The 24,165-nt window shown below is 41.6% G+C and overlaps 2 protein-coding genes across 4 annotated transcripts; one reads left to right on the forward strand and one right to left on the reverse strand.

Annotated features, from left to right (window-relative positions):
* Positions 1-48: 48 nt before the first annotated feature.
* Positions 49-17,728, reverse strand: LOC133506630 (lecithin retinol acyltransferase-like). 3 transcript variants are annotated; one of them, XM_061830955.1, is made up of 5 exons: positions 17,601-17,728; positions 12,217-12,353; positions 10,293-10,548; positions 1,733-2,295; positions 49-363 (listed from the first exon to the last, which is right to left on the reverse strand). In XM_061830955.1, the coding sequence occupies exons 3-5, from the start codon at positions 10,327-10,329 to the stop codon at positions 211-213; spliced, it is 753 nt and encodes a 250-aa protein (XP_061686939.1). In that variant the 5' UTR covers positions 10,330-10,548; positions 12,217-12,353; positions 17,601-17,728; the 3' UTR covers positions 49-210. The 3 variants fall into 3 exon arrangements, with proteins under 3 accessions (XP_061686939.1, XP_061686940.1, XP_061686941.1); XM_061830956.1 differs by lacking the exon at positions 17,601-17,728 and adding an exon at positions 15,202-15,305; XM_061830957.1 differs by lacking the exons at positions 10,293-10,548; positions 12,217-12,353; positions 17,601-17,728 and having other exon boundaries at positions 1,733-2,320.
* Positions 13,555-22,216, forward strand: fgg (fibrinogen gamma chain). Its single transcript, XM_061830954.1, has 9 exons — positions 13,555-13,620; positions 15,125-15,193; positions 15,272-15,458; positions 17,417-17,501; positions 17,639-17,769; positions 18,999-19,132; positions 19,681-19,865; positions 21,214-21,491; positions 21,969-22,216. The coding sequence occupies exons 1-9, from the start codon at positions 13,561-13,563 to the stop codon at positions 22,148-22,150; spliced, it is 1,311 nt and encodes a 436-aa protein (XP_061686938.1). The 5' UTR covers positions 13,555-13,560; the 3' UTR covers positions 22,151-22,216.
* The last annotated feature ends 1,949 nt before the right edge of the window (positions 22,217-24,165 follow it).

The raw sequence follows: 24,165 nt of genomic DNA on the forward strand, positions 1-24,165 counted from the left end.
GAAGAGATTCCCTTTCATGTTTACAAGTCACACTCAAATGCACAACCATAAAAATAACGTTTTTATTATTTACACATTTTTACACAGTCACAAAACAAATCCACTGCACGAAATAAGGCAGTTATTGTCATTACAGGGGGAAAAGTTTATGAAATTAGACACTTGAATGGCGCGAGGTGAACTAGAAAGACGGGCGAGCGAACGCACAAATTAACCGGCCATCCAGAGGGTGAAGGGGATAAGGATTGTGGGTAATGTAGTTGAGGCGGCCGTGCCGCAGAAGAGCATGGAGATGATTCCCAGGATTCCCGTCACCAAGATGCTGCGTCGATCTCTGATCACCCATTTTAGGCACTCGCAAAACTACAAGGGAACAACAACAGCAAAAATAAAAAAATACATTATTTAACATTTGAATTCGACTCATTTGGGCCACAAGGGGGCAGCAAAGCACGACTTTAGTCTAGCTGAAGCTCCTCAACCCTCTTAAACATAGTTCATAGTTCCAAAATGGCAGAAGATGGCAGTGAAGTCATACTTTTGTTGCTTTAGCCTGAGCACAATAACAGCAAACAAGTGAGTTTTTCAGCCACTAACAAAGGCGGTTGGCCCAAAATTCTGCAAATTCATGAAATTAAAAATGCTCGAACTACAAAAATGTGGGGGTGCTCTACTAAAGTGCTACATTTCAGCTTTATTACACTTTACAAACCCTTTTATTTCCTTGTAGGATTTTGTGATTGTGTGTTATTATGTTGATGTTATGTAGTGCAATGTTATTTATCTTTATGAAAAACATTTTTTTTAACTTGCAGAGGCTGCAATGAACGAATAGAATTTCAGTTCATGTCAATGCTTCTGACATGCAGGTACATTCATGAAAGGTTGGTCATGGGAAGGATTACTGATGAGTCAAAGTGCTACTTATTATTAATTATCCTTTTACTTTGCCTGAAAGTTAGTCATGGAATGTTCCAAAAGGTTTCTGAATACATCTTTTTATACTTATTTATCTTTTCTTTTTGTTAACTCTGCCAAATTTTGGTACTGGATGGTGAGGGATTTTTATTTAATTTTGGGGCGACCCCAAACATGCCAGTTGGTGGAATCCTCACTTAACATGTCATAATTTTGGCACGTTCAAAATGTGTTTTTATTTTGTTTTTTCAATGTGATGATAACACGGGCAGCACGGTGGATAAGCTGGTATTGTGTTGGCCTCACAGTTCTGAGGACCCGGGTTCGATCCCGGCCCCGCATGTGTGAAGTTTACATGTTCTCCCCGTGCCTACGTGGGTTTTCTCCGGGGACTCCGGTTTCCTCCCACATCCCTAAAACATGCAACATTAATTGAACACTAAAAATTGCCCCAAGGTGTGATTGTGAGTGCGGCTGTTGGCCTCGATGTGCCCTGCGATTGGCTGGCAACCAGTTCAGGGTGTACCCCGCCTCCTGTCCGATGACAGCTGGGATAGGCTCCAGCACTCCCCGCGACCCTTGTGAGGATAAGCGGCAAAAGAAAATGGATGGCTGGATGAATACAATTGAAAGACTTTGATGTACCCTACATACGTTTGCGGCTTAAAAAAAATGGACGGATGGATGATAACAGGTGTCAATTATCAATGGGTTCTGTTTTTAAAAGCAAAATCATTTTCTAAATTAGTGCAAGAAAAGATACTTTGAGATTCGAGGGCGGACTGGAACTCGCAAATCCCGCAGGGGGTTTTACCTTTTCGGTCTGTCGGCTGACGGCGCGTCCGTATCTGCAGTGGGTGACGAAGTGCTCGCAGTTGTTCCACAGCAGACTGTAGGGGAAGGTGCCGAGCAGCGCCTCCGCCCGGCGGGCCACCTCCTCCGCCGGCAGCGCCGCGGCGCTCTTCGCCCCTCCTCCGTCCGCGCGGTTGACCAGGATCCGGGAGCCGTACGCGAAGTCCTCCAGGGTGTCCACGCGCACCGTGGCGCGCCGGCACAAACACCCGGCGATCAGCCGCCCGTTGGTCACCACCGTGGCCAAACGCCGTCGGTCGTCGGTGAGCGCCGGGAGGATGTCCGGGATGAGGTGCGCCACCCGCCCGTCGCCCAGGTACACCCCGAAGTGGGTGAAAAGCGTGCGGGGTACCTCCAGGAGGTCGCCCCGGTGCAGGAGCGGAGGGGGCGGAGGAGGAGGAGACGGAAGCGGAGGCGGAGGAGAAGAACCCCCGCTGGATCCCCGGGGCTGGGTGGGAAGCTCGTGCGCACGCGCAGAGCCGAAAACCAAAACTTTGAGCTTGCAGAGGAGGGCGAGCTTCTCCACTAAGAAAGCGAAAAGGTTGATCATGGTGACTCTCGCTCACATCGCTTCGGAACGGGCCCTTTTATTAGGGGCGAGGAGGAGTAGACCCCCCCCCCCCTCCCAACCCAGCCCACCGAGAAGCTTTCCACCACCACGTGCGTGCGTGCGTGCGTGCGTTTTTGAATGTTTGTTGGGAATTAGCGGCACATGCACAAAAAACAAGATTAAAGCGTACAAGTCACGTTTAACTTGATTCTTGCAAAAATGCGACCTTTTCCACCACTCAATGGAATATTCCATGGCTACACCAGAACCCCCCCCCCCCAAAAAAAAGATGGTTTTAATTCATTAAATGCACGAAGGCATGACGGAAATTACACGTTGCAAGGTCAAACTGTGCTTTTCATAAACGCTTAATAGATGTGCAGCAAGTCGTGCTTAAAGTAAACCTCGGCGGCACGGTGCTCAGCTGGAAAGCGTTGGCCTCACAGTTCTGAGGTCCTTGGTTCGATCCCGGACCCCCCTTTGTGGAGTTTGCATGTTCTTCCCGTGCCTGCGTGGGTTTTCTCCGGGTGGGCGCTCGAATTTCCTCCCACATCCCCAAAACATACAACATTAATTGGATTCTCGAAATTGCAACCAGTTCAGCGTGTACCCCGCCTCCTGCCCGTTGACAGCTGGGATAGGCTCCACCAACCATTGTGAGGATAAGCAGCTAAGAAAATAGATGGAACTTGAACTATTTTCCTAACAACCCTTGCTGCGACCTTCCGATTTGTAAAAAAAAAAAAAACATGTTTTTCGTTTAAAATTCAATCCAGGCGGCACAGTGTCTTAGCTGGAAAGCGTTGGCCTCACAGTTCTGAAGTCCCAGGTTCAATCCCAGACCCGCCTATGTTGAGTTTGCACGTTCTTCCCGTGCCTGCATGGGTTTTCTCCGGGTGGGCGCTCGGATTTCCTCCCACATCCCAAAAGCAAGCAACATTGATTGGACACCAAATTGCCCCTCGGTGAGTGTCTCCATGTGCTCTGCAAGTGGCTGGTGACCAGTTCAGGGTGCACCCCGCCTAATGCCTAATGATAGCTGTGATAGACTCCAGCACTCCCGTGACCCTTGTGAGGATAAGCGGTGAAAAATAATGGGTGGAAATTAAACTCTTTTCCTAACAACCCTTGCTGAGACCTTCCTATTTGTAAAAATAATAATAATAATAATAATGCATCGGATTATTCATTTTGAATTTAAGACAGGCGGCACGGTGGAGCAGCTGGTAAAGGATTGGCATCCCAGTTTTGAGGTCCCAGGTTCAATCCCAGACCCGCCTGTGTGGAGTTTGCATGTTCTCCCCGTGACTGTTGTCTGTCTATATGTGCCCTGCGATTGGCTGGCAACCAGTTCAGGGTGCACCCCACCTCCTGCCCGTTGACAGCATAGGCTCCGGCACTCCCCGCGACCCTCGTGAGGATAAGCGGCTAAGAAAATAGATGGATGGATGGAAGTTCAAGCCATCAATCCAAACTTTCAAAGTCATTTTTGCTTCATTTCACATCCTCGTTATGGTTTGTCTCGGTGAACCCAGAAATATGTATGATTGCCTCGTATTATTACAAATTGCTGGATAACTATTTTTGAAATCAGACACCATTTTTTTTTTAAAGTGTTCAACAATTACTGCTATATATTCGGTCTTAAGTCAGTTAATTTGGAAAACAGCGTGTTGCTCTGCTACTGCAGAATCAACCCTAGAAAGTTGCATGCGTATACATATACTGGATTCGCAGTGCATTTTTAATGCAATATCACGACAGAGAACTTTCTAGCTAGTTAAAAAACAAAACGTCAGAACGCAATTGAAGTATTTGTCAGTAAAGTTACTAAAATAAGCCATCGAGCTTGTTGTTCGGGATGTATTCCACGCGACGTGATATCGCGGAAGAGTTCCCAGAGCCTCGCACATCTGCACTCGCTCAAACCGCTTTCATGTTTACGGGGTGTCACATTGCTTTCCTCGCTCATAAAAGATTACATATTCCCCCCCCCATTTGATTGCTTTTATAAAAAGAACAACATGGGGAGAAAAATGTTTATCTTCTGCCAGAGTCGTGTTGAATTTTGTGAATGAGTTTTGTTGCTCGAAAGACTTTGGACAGAAAATAACAAACCTATAAAAAAAACAGTCCTAACCTTAAAATGAACTTAACTTTGATCTTTTTACCCTAACCACAAGCAAACTATCCCAAATTTGACCATATTTAAATTTCTTTTCAGGGATAGTTGCAACAAATTTTCTTCACTACACTGTTTCAAAATATTCGGATCTACTTCAATTTAAAAGTATACATTTCTTTTATGAAACTAAATATAGTCTACTGCTCAGATTTAGTTTTTTTTTTTCAAGAGCGAGTGGTTAGAATTTCAATGGGAAATTAAATTTATTTTTAAAAAAATTACCAAAAAAATTTTAATCTTCAACATCGGTTTTAAAAAAAAAAAAGTAAAAAAAAAAACATTTTCAGAGAGCTACAGGGAAGAGGATGGGCTTGGTTAATCTCCAAGGTTTGGATTTACCGGTAGGTAGTTGGAGCGTGACTGTAATGTTATTATGTTATTAAGTAGACCTTGTTATCGCAAACAAACAATGAATATGTTATTGTTGAAGAAAAGTCTATTATATAAGATATAATGTTGAGGAAATTCAGGATATGAAAGTAAAAAATGGGTGCTGGATTCTCCAAATTCCATCGAACGTAAACATCCTGTATCTTGGTTTGTGTGGAGCGACAGAGCTGCTCTCTCATTGGCTATCGCCGTAGCATCTTCCTGGCACCCCGTTGGCTAGCAGGGACGTCAGTCTTTACCCATGATGCTTTTTGATTCACTTGGACACTCAACTGTCGCCGAATCACGCTAGCGGGGTCACAAGCTAACGCACATTGCAAAAGTACAACTTTTTCATTTGTGTTTTTTGGAAATGTATTCTTTTTTTTTTTTTTTTTAAACCATGGGCTCCAAGAAACTTTAGTGGAATTAAGTTGTGTGCATGCGTATGTTTGTATGTACAATAAAGCCTCAGTTCTCGAACGTCCCCGTTTTTGATAAATCGGCTTTCAAACGAAAATTGAAATTTTTTTTTTTGCTTCTGCCATTGAATTAAAATCGGTACTCGAACGCCCCCGACAAATTCCGGAAATAACATGTTGCGCGCGGCCAGACCAGCTGACCCACGACGCGCTTTGTTGTGAATTCCCACGCCGCCGAAAAAACCCGGAGATAACATGATGCACGCGGCGCAAGCAGCTGACCCACCTACCCACGACACGTTTTGGTATTGTCAATTCGAGCGCCCCCCGAAAAAAAAATGGAATTGACATAACCAACAACCAGCGCACTTTTGTTATTCTGTATAACGCACAGACACAGTATACACAGACGTGTCCCGGTCTGGTAGTGACTGTTGTTTTTCTTTTTATGGAGGACTACCGTATTAACCCCCGATCATGGCTCCAAAAAGGGCAAGTTGCTTGTTTAAAGTTATTCTCCACTTTTGTTTAAAAAAAAAAAAAAAAAAATTACAGCCTAGCGTACTCTACTACTAAAGTATACATTTTAAGCAAAAAATAAATACATTTTTTAAATTACTGTATTATATAAAGTATTTAAACTACACATGTATTTCTACTATCCAGTTTATTATCAGCAAAAGCTTAAAAAATGCTTTAAAAAGCCTAATTTTTTAGGCTCGGAACGGATTATTTGTTTTCCCATTCATTGTAATGGAAACATCGATTCGGTTTTCGAACAAATCACTTCTCAAACCGTTTTCTGGAACGGATTGTGGTCGAGAACCGAGGCATCACTGTATGTTTGCTCTCAGCGGTCAAAATTTTCCTCCTCCTCCGTCCCCCACAATGCCTTTTGTTTGTCACTCACCCTTCTCTTCGCATAGTTGCCCAATGCCAAAGGTAAAATGAACATCCATCCAGCCATGCATTTTCTTAGCCACTTATCCTCACAAGGGTCGCGGGAGTGTTGGAGCCTATCCCAGCTGTCAACTGGTTGGCAACCAATCGCAGGGCACATAGAGACAGACAACAGCTGCACTCACAATCACACCTAGGGGCAATTTAGAGTCTCCAACGAATTAATATTTTTGGGATGTGGGAGGAAACCGGAGTGCCCGGAGAAAACCCACACAGGCACAGGGAGAACATGCTAACTCCACACATGTGGGGCCAGGATTGAACCCAAGTCCTCAGAACTGTGAGACCAACGCTTTACGGGGGCTCCACCATGCCGCCGGGAAAGGAAGGTTGTTTTTTTTAAATTCTTTACATTATGGACTTTGAATGCTTATTTTTGGTTGGGGGGGGGGTCGAAGGTGTTGGAACGGATTACGCTATTTACATGGGAAATGTGTTTCTACTTGAGAAAAATTCATATTACGAAACGACATCTGGAACGGGTTAATTTAATAAGTGGGCAATTGGTTCTGACATTTGCGTTGAGGATTTATTATTATTATTTACATTACTACACATTTATGACATTTATTTGTATTTATCACACATTACATGTTGCCATACTCAGGCGCATATTTGCTTTATCCCCGACAGGGAATGCCTTCGATTACTGCTGCACTGAGAAGCCAAGAGATGAGCTGAGTCTCGAGTATGATATATCCTCAGGTTAAGACGGTCTCTAACTAAGACGTTTCGACTTTACGACACCCGCTCCCCGTCCGCCATTTTGTCTGGCTAACGCTTGTCCGTGTTTTTGCGCCGGGAGTATCTTCGTATTTTTTGCCCTCCTTTTTACGACATTATCCCCCCAAAGAAGAAAGCTGTGCCTTTTAGCAATGCTTCTGAAGCCATAAGTAAATCCATGACCATGGAAACGAAGCTCAAGATCATAAAAAGATTGGAGACCACCAAGGCTTCAGTCGGTCGACCGTGGTGACAATTATTAAAGACAAAGTCCGTATTTTAGCGCTTGTGAAGGGTTCCGTTCCTATGTCGGATAGACTGATCACAAAACAAGGTTCTTTGATAGTGGTCAAGATGGAGAGGATTGCGGACCAGGTTCCTTCGCGATAGCTCAGCACAGCCTCCCCTTCTTCTTCTCGATCCAACTCTCAGCAGTAATGCCAAGTACATCATCTTGTTCATTTCAATGTACTCGTTTTTTTATACAAAGCATTTCGATGTAAATTCTGACTTTAATGGTGGAACCGAGCTTAAGTCAAGTCGCTACTGTAGGACCGGATCTCAGTCGTAGACGGATGGACTCCCTTTATGTCTGTTTTGCACTGCCGATAGGTAACAAGAGGCAATTGCTCACCAGAATGAGCAGCACAATGCGCATTGAAAGAGAAAGAGTGACGACAACAACTACTTATTTTTAATCCAATTATGCCATTATTATTTTTCCCATTGTATGATTGGATGTGATGGATGGATGGATATGATTGGATCCCATTCCAAACATTTTTGAGGAGGCGAGGCCGAGACCGATATCGGCGTTTGCTTCCTGAAGATGATCCGTGAATTACATGCTCAGTCAAAAAAACTAAACGAAAAACAATTGAACTTGTATCTCAAGGCAGTACTGTAACCACAACCAAACTATCCGACAGCGGACTACTCACTGACCCTTAGATCTAACATGAACCCTCCATCCCAACCTTTAACCTCACCCCGACCATAACCTCGAGCATTTCCTTGACCTCAACTCCAACCTTAAACCATACCTTGATATTTATCCGTCTAAAAACTCCTTGAGATAAGATCACCCACCAGAGATTGAAACCAGAAAACAGGCATGTGGGTTGAGGGGGGGCACCCGGTAGTCATCCTGATTGTTGTATCCGATGATCTGAACAAGAACAGACTGGAATGGGAATGAGGATGAGGACGGATGATGAGAGGAGGAGGAAGAGGGAAGGGGGTGGGGGGTAGGTTGGTCCGAGCTGCACTTTTCACAAAACCGTGAAAAACATTCCTTTTGTCCTGATTAGCTCAATCCTGTTTCGCTTTGTACGACACGCTCATCATTTTACCCACAAAAGCAACCGCAGGACGTGTTCCGTACTTGTTGACCCAAATACTCCAGAGCGCAGCTTCGCAAACCGAGGTCCCCCTGGTGGGTCGTGATCTGGAGCAATGGGTGGGAGGTCCGTAGAATAATTAGCAATCAGTTACAAACCACGATATCAAGAAAGTCGAGATCAAATGTGTCAAATAAAAACCAGACAAGGAATTTGGAGCCGCTCTGGTACGACCACAACACGCCCTTTTGACGAAAATACTTTTGTAAGGCATTTACGCTGGCATTTAGGAATAGACGTGGGGGTGATGTTGAATTGGCGCCCCCCCCTCCCAAGAAAAACCGACATCTACGCTACTGCCGCGCTTATCGATGTTTGTGCGCAAGGGTGTGTTCAACGTTGTGCGGAATGACTCGATAGGACAATATTGACTTTCTAGTACGCGTATGTGCGCGCCTGTCACTATGTATACTTTCGTTGCTCATAAAACGATCGTACAAACGTGTCATTTGGAGTTCAAAGTTACAGTCGGCAACGTGGAGTGGCTCGTTACCTCAACCAATTGTTAGTTAGAGGTGCAGATCCAGATTGAGCTTTACACTCGTCAGTTCTTCAGGAAGGTTTTATCATTTGTTCACTCGTACATTATGTTCTAGCCACTCCATTTAGATTGTTCGTTCGTTCGTTCGTTCATTCGTTCGTCCGTTCGGTCTTTTCTTTGTTAGGGATTTGAGTTTTAGACTTTATTTTTGAGTTTTGGGCCGTTATAGTCCACTTGCATCGGGGCCACGTGTGCCAGTGACTCCCCACCAGATGCGAGTTTACTGGCTCAAAGGTTAAAGCAAAGCGTTAGCCTTAGCGTGAGCCTTTTTAATTGTTTGCTGTTATTTTTCTAGACAGGCAAAGGGGTGGGACAACAAAATGTGAACAAGAGGCTTTTTTTTGTTTGTTTTTTCCTGGCCATCACGCCACCTTCAGCTGAGCAGACTTAGCTTAGCTTAGCTTAGCTTAGCTTAGCGTCTGCGACCGGCACTTGAACCCGGAGGGTGGCCGTACAGACCGACCTTTGCCCCGTTTTTCTGGAACGGGAGATTTAGCCCCAAAGGGTTGCACACTTTAGAACGATGGTTTGCCAAAAGTTTTCAACACCGTAGCTTGGCAGTGCGCAGAATAATTTGCCATAAACTGCGGCATATTATCAAAAACAGTGTATAAATGTGGGCTTATATTGCAGATGTTTTTATATCGTACTCATAGAGCAGATTATTCGCTACTACTGACTACTTTTTCCCACAGATTGTCACTGCAGAGTCACATAGCAATAAATGCGAGCCAGAGGGAAGACAGAGAAAGTTCAAAGTTTGGAGATATTTCATACATGAAGCTGAAGTGCAGTGTGCCTATTGCCACAATTGAGTTAGGCACCTACACGTCTCTGGTAAAAGAAACATCATTAGTTCATTCAATTTAGCCAACCATTGCTAGTCAGAAGAAATTGCAATCCATAACAGGTGGTTTGGATAGAGAGAGGATAGCCACATCTTCCGGTGCATTTTAGTGAACAAATGGCAACAAAATACTGTCCAGGAAGATGAGCCCGTTGTTAGATGATCCGCCAGTCAGTCAATTAGTTTGCGCTTTTGTTAGCTTGTTGTTACTTTGTTTGTTAGGTCATTACTTTGTTGTTGTAGGGCGTTATAAAACGGGATGGTTAGTTTGTCACTCAGTCAGTATGTGTGTTTATTTTTTGCAGATCCTGATAAATTGCATTTCATCATTATGTTAGTAAGTTAGATTGTAACGGGACTATGAGTTTTATCCTTTTTTTTTTTTTTTTTTAATTCCTAAGGTATTTAGGGGTGCACATGATAGTTATGTTTAATTAGTGCGCGGAGTGTGAGGAGGCCCTCTGAAAAAGTTCTCCCCTCGGCCCAAAACATTTGCTAAGCCCCGCTGCCGGGAACGTCGCTAACCTAAAGTTGATGAGTCGGCAGCATGTTTTGGCCTCATCGACGCTTGAGTCAACAGTGGAGGCGTGCAGCCCGGGAGCCTCCAGGTTCAGCCAAAAGTTAGGAAAGGCACCCTGGCACACGCGGAGACACTTTCCATCTGCCGCTGCACGCTCACAAAGAGGTCGCCAGTTCACATAAAGTTCAGCGGCGTTTAGGTCCGCCCGCCGGTTCACACTCGGGTCGCTCTTCAGCCTCGACATCCGTCTTCTCCTTGGGCCTGAATGTCATAAAAGCAGGTCACGCAGAGGGAAGGCCAAGGTATGATTCAGCGGGCAAAGTCAACATGAGGCCAATGGGCCACACTGCTTGCTTTGGGGTTCGTCCAACAGTAATTTTGTACTGTACGTGCAATACGCAAAAAAGGCACTTGGCAGTTGCGGAGATTTTTTTTTTTTTTTTTTTTTTCTTCCCTGAAAAAGCTCTAATTTTCTATTAAAGAAACAAAGCTGAATTTATGAGGGGGGAAAATTCTTTTTAAATAAAACATTTTCTTTCATTTTTTTCCCCCCTAAAAGTTTTTGGGGGGGCATTTTTTCACCAATAAAAGTCTTTTTTAATAAGAAAAAAAAATTGAGAAAAGGTTTTATTATGGAAAAAAAGTTGTACATTGTCAGTAAAAAATGTGTGGATTTCTTTAGAAAAAAATATTGTTGAAAGAAAATCAGAATCCACATTTTTCTAAGTAAAAATAAATAATTGAGTATATGAGAATAAAGTCATGATAATTTGAAGGAAAAACATTTGTTCCTATTTTCATTTTTTAAGTAATTTTCAAAGAAAAGGGGAAAGTGTGGGGGGTTCGGAGAAAAGAATGTAATTTTTTTCATGACAATTGTGTCATTTTAGGGGAGAAAATGTTTCATTACTTTGTGTTACGTTTTAATTTTTGTGTAAAATAGCAGACAAAGAAAACAAAGTGACAATCAGGGATTATTTTTATTCAGATGTTTTTTTTCTAAAAAAGACAATTTATGTGAAAAAAGTATTCTGTGTTTCAAGAAAAATGTCATAATTTTCAAGGAACATTTTTAAGAAATTTTTCGTCTACCAAAAAAAGTTGTTTTAATACTTTTTTTTTAAGAATTACATATTTTAACAGAAGAAAGATGCACTTTGAGAGAAAATATTTTTGTTTTGGGGGAAGAAACTTTTATGTGGAATTTATTTATTTTATTTTAGATAATCCTTGCATCTTTTTGACAAATGTAATTTTTAATAGAGAAGTGTAGAAATATTTTGAGAATAATCACTGTTTATTGGGGGAGTCATTATTGAAATGAAAATACACCTTTAAACAGGTTTTTAATTCAGATTGTTTGTAAATAGTCATATTGACAATAATCATATTTATTCAAAGAGAAAAATGCAAACATTTCCTATTTTTAAAAATAGTGTAGTTTGAGGAAAAATATTTAAAACGTGTTAAAACGAATCTTACAATCGTGCAGAATACTTTTTTGTCAGGAAAAAGTTTTCTCTCAAAAATTTCCTTCATTTTCTCATTAGAAATAAGGAATTTTGTGTTGTTGTTATTGACAAAAGCAAAATCTTACAAAAATATTTGAGACAAAAGGGCATATTTAAACAAGATAAATAAAACAAGATATAGCTCGACTCATCTTGAACTCCTTTTGGATGAAGACAAGTCATAATCTTTCTAGGAATAAGTCTTCATTTTTTTATTTGCGGTTGGATTTCATGAGACGGTTAGTGAAGCATTATTATGAATTCCAGTTATGGTCAAAGCAGGACACGGCGTGCTACAATATGATTGGCTGCATGGCACGTCCTTCTGCTACCACCCTAACTCTGACCGATTTTTTTTATTTTAAATAATGTCCTATGCATTTGGAATCGCCATCCCCATTATATCCGCATAACCCACCTTTGCTTCAAAGCACCAGCCAATCATGCCATACTGGGCGTATCCTGTTCGGAAGTGGGATTCGGCACAAGCATCAGAAGAATCCATAATCTTCACTTGTATTGTAGTTTTGCTCCTCCTTGTGGTTTCACCTTTTACTACAAGAAAGGGGGAGAGAGGGAAAAAAAAAAAAATCACTGTTATGCAAAATGTAAATGACGTTTTGGAGTACAAATCCCCCGCAAAAATCACATTTTTCAGCATTGTAATTTTTTTTTAAAGACTATAGCCTTTGTTGTGAAAAAAATAACCCCCGTCCCCAAAAAATATTTTTCTATACATTTTTAAGTCATATTTTGCTGTGCAATTTTTTTATTTATTGTTGTCAAAATCGCATGTGAATTTTTTGCAAACAAGTTTATGATAATAAATTCAATTTTCAAGAAGAAGCCTGTTTTTCTTTTTGATTCATACAAGTTTTTTTCATATTTTTTAAGATTAAAAAAAAATTACACCTTATGGTTATAATCACAGTTCTTCTATGCACAGTGTTAAGAATGGCAAAAGTCTTTAAAACAGTTTATGATACTATAGCAATTATTATAACATAAGAAACGTTGTTTTCCCCTAAGAGGATACGTGTACTATTATAATTATTTTTATATCAGTCTGCTAGCTTAAAACTAATGCTAAAAAGTATGTATGTTGCAGCGTGAACCATTTAAGTAATGACTTTAAGAAAAATGGTGCAGCAACACACGTAGCCAGACAAGACAAAAGCACTCATAGTCATAAAATCTTATCATCTGCAAAGAACAACTAATATTACTGCTGTACCGACAAGTTAAGAGGAGCCGAGATGACTCACTGAGCACGATACGCATCTGTTTTACACCGCCCCCGAGGGGTTGTAACGGATTAACGGGTTTTTCATTTTTCCCAATAGTGAATGGCGACTTCAGATACGATTGTTTTGAGTCACGAGCGTGGTCACCGAACAAATTCACCTCTTATCTCAAAACAACGTGTACAAAGAGATGTTGTGCCTCCGCTTTTTGGGGCAAAGAAAAAAATAATGGACTTGATTTCGACTTTGACGGAAGAAGTGATGACAAAACACAAGTTGAAAATCTCTCACTTATTGATGGAAAATTTAAAGGAACGTCAACTGTCAAATCTGGGAAATGAGCCGAGTGGACGTTTGCGTCACGGTCAGTGTGCGTGCGTGGCCGGGGTGTACACGTGTTCGTTTACGTTTGAACCTTTCGTCAAACACTCCACGAAGGACCTTGTCCCCGATAAATATCCTCCCGCAGCCCGTCAAAAAGCTTCACAGTCAAAAAAGGACGAAGACCGGGACACAAAATGGCCTCGTCACTGGTCGCCTTCGCCGGACTCGTGCTGCTTTTTTCCGTGGTCTCTGCCGTAAGTTTTATAAAAAGAAAAATTTTTTTTTTTTTTTAAATTACCTTTTCAACCATTCAGATTATATTTTCCTGAAACAAAAGGAAAAAAAAAATTGGAAGGAGCAGCACAATGATTTGTTTTACACTGAAAAATTTGACTTCACTGGGAAATCAAACTTTTCTTGAAAAAAAATTAAAACATATAAAAAAAACATGTTTTTTTTTAGCTTTTAGAATGTGATTTCTTTCAAAAAAGAAATAACTTCCATCTTTTTGGATTGCAGCTTTTGGTAACTTGAAAAGTTACAACCTTTTTACAAAAGTACGACTTTTTTCCTAAAACAAAATATGACAATTCCTACCGAGAAAAAGAAAAAGAAATAAAAGACTATTCTTATGGAATTATGATGTTTTTCTCTTGGAATTAAAAAAAATTAACAATTTAAAAATCCTAAAAATGTGATTTTTTTTTGGTCTGAAAATAATCCCACACCCAACAACATTTTTTTTTCAAAAATTGGGGAAAAAATTTAATTTATTAAACAATACATATTGCCCCTCACATTTTCACAGATTCACATTATTTTTTTACTTGTAATAAGCGTCAATTACAGTATTTGATGATTTTTGGTGTTTGCAAAATTCTTGAAAAATCCATCTTTCTCACAAAATTACCTTCTCCAGAAGTAAATATGATTTTGTTTAAGTCACATTGCTTTTTTTTCATGCAAGACATTTTGGTTTTTCCTCAGAAATGGTCTTTTAAAAAATTTTCTCCGAAGATTTTCACAGAAAATTATTGCTTTATTTGTCAGAATAAAGTAAAATAATATTAAAATAAAATATTTTTTTCTCGCTGTCACAAAAAGCCTTTGAAAAATATTATTGTTTGATAAAAACATTTTGTTCCTAGAAAGAAAATTTTTGAATAAATAAAAAAAATGGAAAATTATTTCTTTATTCTTGTAAAATTAAGCCTTTTTCTTAAAAACTGCTTTTTATGAAAAAATACTTTCCTCTCAAAAAACACTTAAGGGACAATGTGTATTTTTATTAAAAAAAAAAAAAAAAAAAGCAAATTAATTCCTACCATCAAATCTTTCCCAATAAAAACAAGATTTTTAAGACAATTACAAAGTATGCTTGGGAACACAGAAGATTTTTTAGGGGGGAAATATCTGCAGAAAAAAAAACACAATTCTTGTCAAAATATGGTTATTTTTAATGTTACTTATTTATGAAACAAATGTGCCAATCTATGAAAATTAATTTTAAATTTTCACAAAAAGAGGCTTTTTTACAATTTGAATCATGACATTTTCACAAGAATTATTTTTTCTCTGAAGAAAATGTCCCTTTTTTTAATCACTTTTTGAAGCTTGAACCCAAGGAACATTGTGATGATAAACATAGAGTAGCAACCAGAACTGGAACCTGCGCCACTTCCTCAAACGGTGACCTCTTTTTACCTCTCTCTCTCTCTCTCTCTCTCTCTCTCTCTGTCTCCCTTTCTCTCTTTTTAGCAAATCAGAGGAGACAACATCGGCATCCGAAATGACCACAGCATGACGTGCAACCCCAACGACGGCTTTGTGAGTACCCGTCCGAAATGTCCCCGGCGGCTCTTGAGCTTCTCGTCGTGTATGACGCGTTGGGTTGGCCGTTCGCAGGGCGCTTACTGCCCCACCACCTGCGGCGTGGCCGACTACATGTTCAAATACACGAGCAGTGCCCACGAGAGCCTGGACGAGCTGCAAAAAGAGCTGGACAACATCGCCAACCTGACGCATGGGGCGGAGGAACGCGTGGTTTATATGAAAGACAGCATCCAGACGGTCCAGAAGAACATCCAGCCCGGCAAGTCACTCTATTTTCCATCTACCATATCGGTGTAGGTATAATATCGGGATTCTGATTTAGATAATTTCACAGTACTGCAACTGTGCGAGACTGGATGTAAAGGAAGAAAATCAGCTGACAGGTCAGAGGACCAAAGAAGGGACCAAAGAGAGTGGCTTTCAACATAAAAGCTGTTTGTTTGTTTGTTTTTTGCATTTATCTGCTAGCCCAGTTTTGGGATACGAGCGCAGTAAGGTCACAGGTGACTCAAATCACTTCACCGAAAAAGCGGCAGTTGGGCAAATATAATAAAAAACACAATTCCCGACCCACCTGGTTATAAGCCTCGCCCAGTCCATTTGTAAAGGAAATACCATTTGGTACGCACATACGCCGCAGCCGTGTAAAAGCCGCAAGTGCCCACGTTGAACCCCACGTTGAAATACGAGATATTTACAAAGAAAGACGGTACACAGAGGGATTAACGCTAGCGCCGCCGCGGAAATGCTAACGCTAGCGCTGCCACACTAATGCTAACAGGGCCGGTTAAAAAAATAATTAAAACATACCAGTAAAAATCACGGCAGTAACACGCTAGCGCAGCGCTAACAGGGCCCGGACCTGTAGAAAATCACTTCCTCGGAACACATATATTCCACCGGTCTCACGCTTACGTTTTCCGCTCGAGTGCACCCTTGCGGACGTTAGAAAAAATGCTCAAATTAGCCACATCCCCGTATAAAACGCAGGGTTGAAAGCGTGTGAAGAGAGTTTAATGCTAGCGCTGCCACACTAATGCTAACAGGGACAGTTGAAAAAAAAAAACATACCAATAAAAATCACGGCAGGAACACGCTAGCGGAGCGCTAACAGGGCCGGACCTGTAAAAATCACTTCCTCGGCACGTATATTCCACCGGTCTCCCTCTTACCTTTTCCATTCAAGTGCCCCCTCTGGGGCCGTTAGAAAAAATGCACAAATTAGCCACATCACCGCATAAACCGCAGGGTTGAAAGCGTGTGAAAAAAAATTACGGAAATTACGGTTTAATAAAGTAATTGAAAAAGAAAAAAACTTCTTTTTGCCTGCTGAAAATTGCCGTTCAGGTAAATATATAACAAAGGGAATTACAGAAGCTTTAAACGCAATCACATAGACTCTTCCACCTGGATGCTAGCATACAATGGGAAACTCCATTAGCACACAGGCTAACATAATCCTCCATTCGAACAACAGAGCCGTCACTTTAATACGACGAAGGCCAGCATTTGCCAGCGATAAAATCATCCGTCCATTTTCTTTCATCGCTTATCCTCACGAGGGCCGCAGGCGTGCCAGAGCCTATCCCAGCTAGCTTCAGGAGAGAGGTGGGGGTCGCCAACCAATCACAGGGCACGTATAAACAACCATTCGTACTCGCATTCACACCTAAGGGCAATTTAGAGTCTCCAATCAACCTATGGTAATATCACAATATTATAATATCTCCCGGGATACGCAGCAGGATAAACTTGGGCTATGAATCTCAGGGGAACTTGAAATATGATATTCCTATAGTTTGCATCTATTATCTCCATTTTATTATAGATGAAGATCTCAAGGGTAACGATATTTTGTCAACGTTAATTAATATATTATAAAGATTAGATGGTGATCATGGATTAACAAAGTATGAAAAACCTGTGGATATTTGCAACATATCACACCATTTACGGAAATATATACTTTATCCTCTGGGAAAAAAAATAAATATTAATTATTCGGAACCTGACAATGTGAATACAGGTGAATGAAGAAGAGCCACTCTATTACTCAATCTCATAGAGTAACAATTTACATCAGTTACGGTGTACAGTATATTGGGATTTTTGGCCAGTTATCATATAATGTAATTATGACTGCGTGGCATATGCGCTCAATCCTGACCGGTGACCAATGCAAACACGAATGGCGTCAACGTCAACTTTTCTTTGCAGACGTTTACTTCAGAAAGTCGTCCAATATGCTGGATGACGTGATCCGCTTTGAGAGGACCATCATTCAACAGGAGAAGCAAATATTGTAAGTTGAATTAGCCCCGCTTTGATGTTCGTTTCATTCCGTTCCACCATACAATAACTCCGGCGTGGATTGGGGTAGAACGTTTGAACCTGGCCCCACCTGTAACACGGCCTTGTGATTTCACATCGCCGTCACAGCGATCTGGAGGACGCCGTCGCCACCAACGAGAGGAGAATGGCGGACTTGAAGTTGCTCGCCAGTCAGCTCCAGAAGACGTGCAGCCAACCCTGCAAGGACACGGTTGAGATTCAGCCCACCACAGGAACAGGTACAACCGCAACAACAATGGCATGAGCAAACCCCCCCAAAAGTCACCTTTAGAAGGTTTCTCAACACGTGTTCCTTTCGGTGTTTAGTCAGCAAAAATCAATACGCCTCGTCAGTGGACGGTAAACAGATGGAATGTGCGGTGAACTCTCGTCGGTGAAGTCGTAGTAACAAGCACATTGTCGCTTATGCTCCATGAAATCAATCCAATAATAAGAGTGCGGATACTGAACATGTTATTTTAATTTATATTCATTTACAAATTATTTCATTGCCCTCCCTAGATGAATAAACTTTGAAACCAGTTAGGAAGCTAGCTAGCAACAGACCGATAGATGATCTTGATTTAATAATTAATAAGAATAATTTGATCTTAATTTACTTGTTCAATTTTGTAGTGCACAATTGGAAGATTTCCTTGAAATATTTGTTTCCTGTATTTTTCAGTGTAGATTAGCATTTGAAGTAAATGTTTTCAAAATGATTTACATTATGATTGAAGTGCGTGTGTGTACTACAATTTAAAAAAAATATTATGAATTTGGGGATTATTGGATTATTTTCATGTATTTCATTTTTTACTTTTTTCATCATCTGAATTAAAATTAAAATCAAATGATTTACTCACCTTTTTATTTGTTAATTCATCCATCTATCCATATACTTGCTGTACCGCTTATCCTCACAAGGCTCACGGGACATTTGTTAGTTCGTTTATTGCATATTAATGCTTACTAAATGACATGTCAATCAGTCACAAACACTTTGCCCCTTCCAAATAAAAATTGTAATAAAATTGTAATAAATTAAAATTTTAATATTGTATTGTAGTGCTACATTAATTACTGTTTTATAAAGAGAATCATTTCATCTTTTAAATGGATTAGCCAATTCATACCATCCCACACTGAGTCTTGGTTGTACTTGAGGATTCTTCCCAAGAGGAAGTCTTTCCTCGCCTTTGTGGCCTCGTGCTTGCTCACGTGGGCGTCGGTGAGTCTTTTAACGAGTGAGGAGCGTGACCTTTGACCTGCTCTGCGTAAAGGTCATCGAGAAAACTGTCGTGATTTGGCGCTGTGGAACTAAAATCGACTTAGAGTTCAATTTGTAACTCTAGACCAAATGATGAGGTGCTAACGAATGTACAGTATGTCTTAAAAACAAGTATTACAATCTACTATATATATATATATATACTATAAGTGTCTTGCCATTTTTTTTTTTTTGTAGATTGCCAGGATATCGCCAACAAAGGTGCCACCATCAGTGGAATTTACTACGTAAAACCGGCCCAAGCTACCGAACGGTTCCTAGTCTACTGCGAGATTGACAACTTTGGGCGCGGCTTCACAGTCATCCAGAGGGTTGGTATCTTTTCCCAAAATTCGAACCAAAATAAGTATCACCCTGACATAAAAGTGCCAAACAGTCGGAATAATTTGGATCCTTTTTTAACAAAAAGAGATGATACTGTACCCATTTGAACCAAACCTTTCTGCCTTGTGAAAATGTACCAGGTTGCCATCAGTCCGAGGGTACAGAGGAGTTGTAATTTTGGTCCCTACCCAAACCTCAAGAGACTGAAAACTGTAACAATATAAGTCAGATATTTTGGGCCACTTTAGAAACGGGAAAAAAATGTATTACAATTACGTATGACAATAGAAATGGTGAAGAAAACGCATACGGTAGTGGATTGAAACAATGGAACCTTAACGGTACTGGGTACTGTCGATATGGTCAGACAGCATTCGCGATAACTCACTTTTCAGTACTTTGAAACGTTTTTCAGTCCATCTGGTAGTTCTTCTTGGTCGAAACGATGACTAGATCCAAGTGACTGTTTTCCCGCGTTTCGGTGTTAGTATCCCATCTGAGTTCCCCAAATGAGCGCGTTTCATCGCATTTGCAGAGGCAGGACGGAAGCGTGGACTTCCACAAGGACTGGATCCAGTACAAAGAGGGCTTCGGCTACCTCTCCCCCGATGACAGCACCGAGTTCTGGCTCGGCAACGAGAAGATCCACCAGCTGTCCGTGAGCAGCAACATCCCAGTGGTGTTAAGGATAGAGCTGGTCGATTGGGACGGCACCAAAAGGTACGCCCCGACCCAAACGAGTTCCTTTCCAGGAAGGAGCTCGCATCTTGAATTGTTTAGAAGTTATTTTTCTTATTTGTGACTATGTTGTTCATTCAAGACTTTGTCAAAGTACTTTCCTTCGTGTACTGCTCTCCTACTAAAATATATTTTAATAATAAATACTGGACTACAGTATTGGCAAAAGGGTTCGGCAAAAATTCCAGACCCACTCGCGATAGGTGAACAACCATGACATAGCCAGAACACAGAAATATTACATTTAAATAATGCGTTTCAACACATTTAACACCTTCTGCCAGCTGTTACAACCTGCTTGGACCGGTTTCTTCACTTCCTTACCACACTCTCCATTGCTCCGTATTGTTGACCCCAAGTATTTGAAGTCGTCCACCCTCGCGATCTCTTCTCCCTGTAGCGTCACTCTTCCCTCTCCACCCCTCTCATTCATGCTAAACGCAGTAAACTAGCATAAAACGTCACTCCCAATCAAGGCTTATAATTCTCACTCCTCTAAGAGAATAACAGATATTACAAGAAATTAGTGTGAGAAGGAAGTGAAGAAACTGGTCCAAGCGGGGTGGAACAGTTGGCGGAAGGTGTCTGGTGTTCTGTGTGACAGAAGAGTCTCGGCTAGGATGAAGGGAAAACTTTATAAAACAGTGGTGAGGCCGGCCATGATCTACGGATTAGAGACGGTGGCTCTGAAAAAACAACAGGAAGCAGAACCGGAGGTCGCAGAAATGAAGATGTTGAGGTTCTCCCTCGGAGGGAGCAGGTTGGATAGAACTAGAAATGAGCTCATTAGAGAGACAGCCAAAGTTGGATGTTTTGGAGACGAGGTCCGAGAGGCGAGAGAGTCTGAGGATGGAGCTGCCAGTCAAAAGATCGAGAGAGAGGAAGACCAAAGGAAAGGTTGACGGATGTGGTGAGGGAGGACATGAGGACAGTGGGTGTTAGAGAGGGAGATGCACGAGGTAGGCTTGGATGGAAAAAGATGACACGCTGTGGTGACCCCTAACGGGACAAGCCGAAAGAAAAAGAAGACTTTGACTGCCTCTCGGGCTTCATTGTGATTCTGCTGCATCTGTTTCGGTTGACCTCACTGCTGCCCGCATACAGCAGCACAATTCGGTACTACACAGAAGCTGCGGAATTACGGGGAAAAAAAATACAAATGCATTTGTAAATAGAGGAGCGTCGATAGAGTTTTCTAGGATCAAATCAGTCATCATTTTCCTCCCCCTTACGGGTCCCCCGCCACCGCCACCCGCCTGACACCCACACACGAACACGATAACAGATAAAGGCAAAGCAAACAGACGCCTCCGCTGAACTTCCCTTCCAGATACGCCGACTACGCCATGTTCCGGGTGGGGCCGGAGGCCGACATGTACCGCCTGACCTACGGCTACTACTTCGGCGGAGACGCCGGCGACGCCTTCAACGGCTTCGACTTCGGCGACGACCCCAGCGACAAGTTCTTCACGTCGCACAACGGCATGCAGTTCAGCACCTTCGACAAGGACAACGACAAGTACGACGGCAACTGCGCCCTGCAGGACGGCTCCGGCTGGTGGATGAACCGCTGCCACGCCGCCCACTTAAACGGCAAATACTACCAGGGTGGGTCACTTTCTCCAGACAGCAAACTTGGACAGTTATTTTAATCGATCTACCGGTACTTGTGTGGATGAAAAAGAAGCAAATAGATGATTGACGGACGTATGAAAGGATTGCAAAAAAATGCAACAAGTATTAAAGACCCTCGGAAACCTCCGTTTACAACCCAGGCTAAACTTAGCTCCTTTCTCCATCCCCTCAAAATAAGTACTTGACACCACGTCCTTTTGCTCTTATCCAGATAGTTGTGGCCATCTTGGAGTACAGAAATAATACACCCGATGAGAAGCAAATAGGTGAATTTATCATTGAGTAATTGCAGATAGAATGCACCCCCCCCCCCCAAAGAAAAATCTTAACTTAGGGTGAATTGGATTGATTTTAGTGCGTTTCCGAAACACGGCCGCTTTCCTCCGCCGATTTTGGGCGTGACTCTCGGTGGAAAAACGATCCCTAAGCGCCGCGCTCGTCTTCACGCAGGTGGGCGGTACACCGAGAAGGACGCCGGCGAGTTCGGCTACGACAACGGCATCATCTGGGTGACGTGGCACAACCGCTGGTACTCCCTGAAGGAGACCACCATGAAGATCATCCCCGTCACTCGCATCACGGCAGGCAGCGGACAGCAGGCGGGTGTGAAGCAGTTTGGCGGAGTGGAATAATCGGAGAACGAAGGAGAGTCTCTTGTTGTTTTTGGTTATAGCTTGGAGCGATGAATAAAGTTTTATTTTTGCCCTCATACTTGACGGACTTCAATCATTTGGAATAGAGGAATGGGAACGTGCCGTCTGTACTTGGTACAGCAAAACAAAAGTGAGACTTCTCAATATTAGGTATCGAGAACAGCTTTAAAGACTTGATATTGTGTTGTAAGCTGCACAGATTCACGGCATTCCGTGACGGTTACAAATAAAACACCACGCGGAGCAAAACAGTTTCAATTGTTCACATTTCCACGTTGTCTCGGTTGCACAAGTTGCTGAAGTTTCTCGAATCTGTGCACCGCTTCCAATAAAATTTCATTACTAACGAGAACAGATTCGAGACGTCCGGTGCTGGATACAAGAAAAAAATGCCGGCGTGCACCGAAACGCTCACTAAAACAGAAGGCAAACACTCGGTTTTGAATTTTTCAACTTCCGACAAAAAACGAGGATGGAAATTCACATGTTCATAGAATCTATATGTTGCTGATTCCCTATTATAATTCAAACTGACGAAGATTTCTACAAAGTCGTCATTTCAACCAAGAGTTAGTCAAGGCCAGACAGCAATACTTTTTAGACCTCGACAGTACTCAAACACTATTTGCTGCGGTTGACAAGCCGCCCCGCCAACCCCAAAAAAATAGCTCCAGACCACCTCACTGCAGATAAACGCAATGACTTTCCTTGTTAATTGAGTGAAAAAAAATCCAGCAAAATGATCGCGTGATGCTACATCTGAAGCCAACAAGGATAAATTCCATCATCACGTCAGGATCAAAAACAGTCGGCCAAAAATTACTGTAGAGCAGCAGCTGAAACCATCAATGAGTTGTCTTGACCGAAATCCTTGTGAATTTTTCAAAACTATTACCAAGTTTGTGCAAACCGGTTTTCCGCCAATAATTAATTGCTCTTATCAGCCAGGCTAATTTCATAAAGCTCTTAACATAGCTGTCGAACGTCTAAACAATTGTACATTGGACGCTTCTGTTTGCAAGCTATAGACGCATATCAAACCTTCCGTTCATAGCCATTTCGTTTTTTGTTTTTTTTTTTTTTTTTTTTTTTGGGGGGGGGGTTGAAACATGTTTTTTCATCTGACTGGAATCTGTGCCGTGTACAGTGAAATCTCAAGCCTACCAGATATTCCAGAGCCAAAATATACTGCTTAGTGTCTAAAGTATGGTCTGGTTCTTTGTAATGTTCCGTCTGTGCTGGCTACACTCCACATAGAGGGTTTTGTCCGTCCCCCCCCCCCACACACACACACACAAACGTTGTTTTTGTTTGTTTTATCAAATCTATTTGTACCAGCGAAATTCGTGCACTGGCAAAGTGCTTTTTGGGCGTCCGATTTGGTTAACCATTAATTGGCAAATACAAGTTAGTACATAGAGTAGGAACAACAAACTTTGAACTCATGACTCAGAAATGAATAACAAAAATAAATAAATAAATAAATAATTATCAACTAGCGATTTCGGTCTATGATACCGAGTTGCTCAATTTCTTATTAAAAATTATTTTAAACTAATAGTCCAGTCTAGTAATTTAATTTTGTAATACATAGTTGCTCAATTTATTAAAAAATGATTTTAAATTAATAATACAAAAAATCTAATCAATATCACTGACTGTCAATTTTTTAAATCATTTAATAGCAAATCTTGGTGCCTGTGTTTCAGCAGCATGTTACCACAGCTCTACCAACTTTATCCTTTATTTGTGCTTTTAAATTAAAAATTTTACCCATAACTCTCGACCCATTTTTTTTTCCCAAAATCAACCGTAGCTCATATGAAGGAAGTGAAACCAGACCAATTTCCCATCGCGCTACCTTTTGCCGTCGACACGTGTCCTTGGTAGCAAGCCAGGTTAACCCCGCCCTTCGTGAGCGCTAACCACACCTACTTTGGGGTTGACTGGGGTGGATTGTATTGATTGGCAAGATTCGGAGATAATCATGCTTG

Source organism: Syngnathoides biaculeatus, chromosome 9 (genome assembly GCF_019802595.1).
Source record: "Syngnathoides biaculeatus isolate LvHL_M chromosome 9, ASM1980259v1, whole genome shotgun sequence".
Taxonomy (NCBI): Eukaryota; Metazoa; Chordata; class Actinopteri; order Syngnathiformes; family Syngnathidae; genus Syngnathoides; species Syngnathoides biaculeatus.

What these genes read in the sequence shown, in the direction of transcription:
- fgg (XM_061830954.1), top strand. Translation starts at nt 13,561, where the DNA reads ATGGCCTCGTCACTGGTCGCCTTCGCCGGACTCGTGCTGCTTTTTTCC. An exon ending in CAACAGGAGAAGCAAATATT is followed by an intron (nt 17,502 to 17,638) that starts GTAAGTTGAATT and finishes TCGCCGTCACAG; the next exon opens with CGATCTGGAGGACGCCGTCG. An exon ending in AAACGGCAAATACTACCAGG is followed by an intron (nt 21,492 to 21,968) that starts GTGGGTCACTTT and finishes GTCTTCACGCAG; the next exon opens with GTGGGCGGTACACCGAGAAG.
- LOC133506630 (XM_061830955.1), bottom strand. Translation starts at nt 10,329, where the DNA reads ATGAGGCCAAAACATGCTGCCGACTCATCAACTTTAG. An exon ending in TGCCGACTCATCAACTTTAG is followed by an intron (nt 2,296 to 10,292) that starts GTTAGCGACGTT and finishes TCGCTTTCTTAG; the next exon opens with TGGAGAAGCTCGCCCTCCTC. An exon ending in TCAGCCGACAGACCGAAAAG is followed by an intron (nt 364 to 1,732) that starts GTAAAACCCCCT and finishes GTTCCCTTGTAG; the next exon opens with TTTTGCGAGTGCCTAAAATG.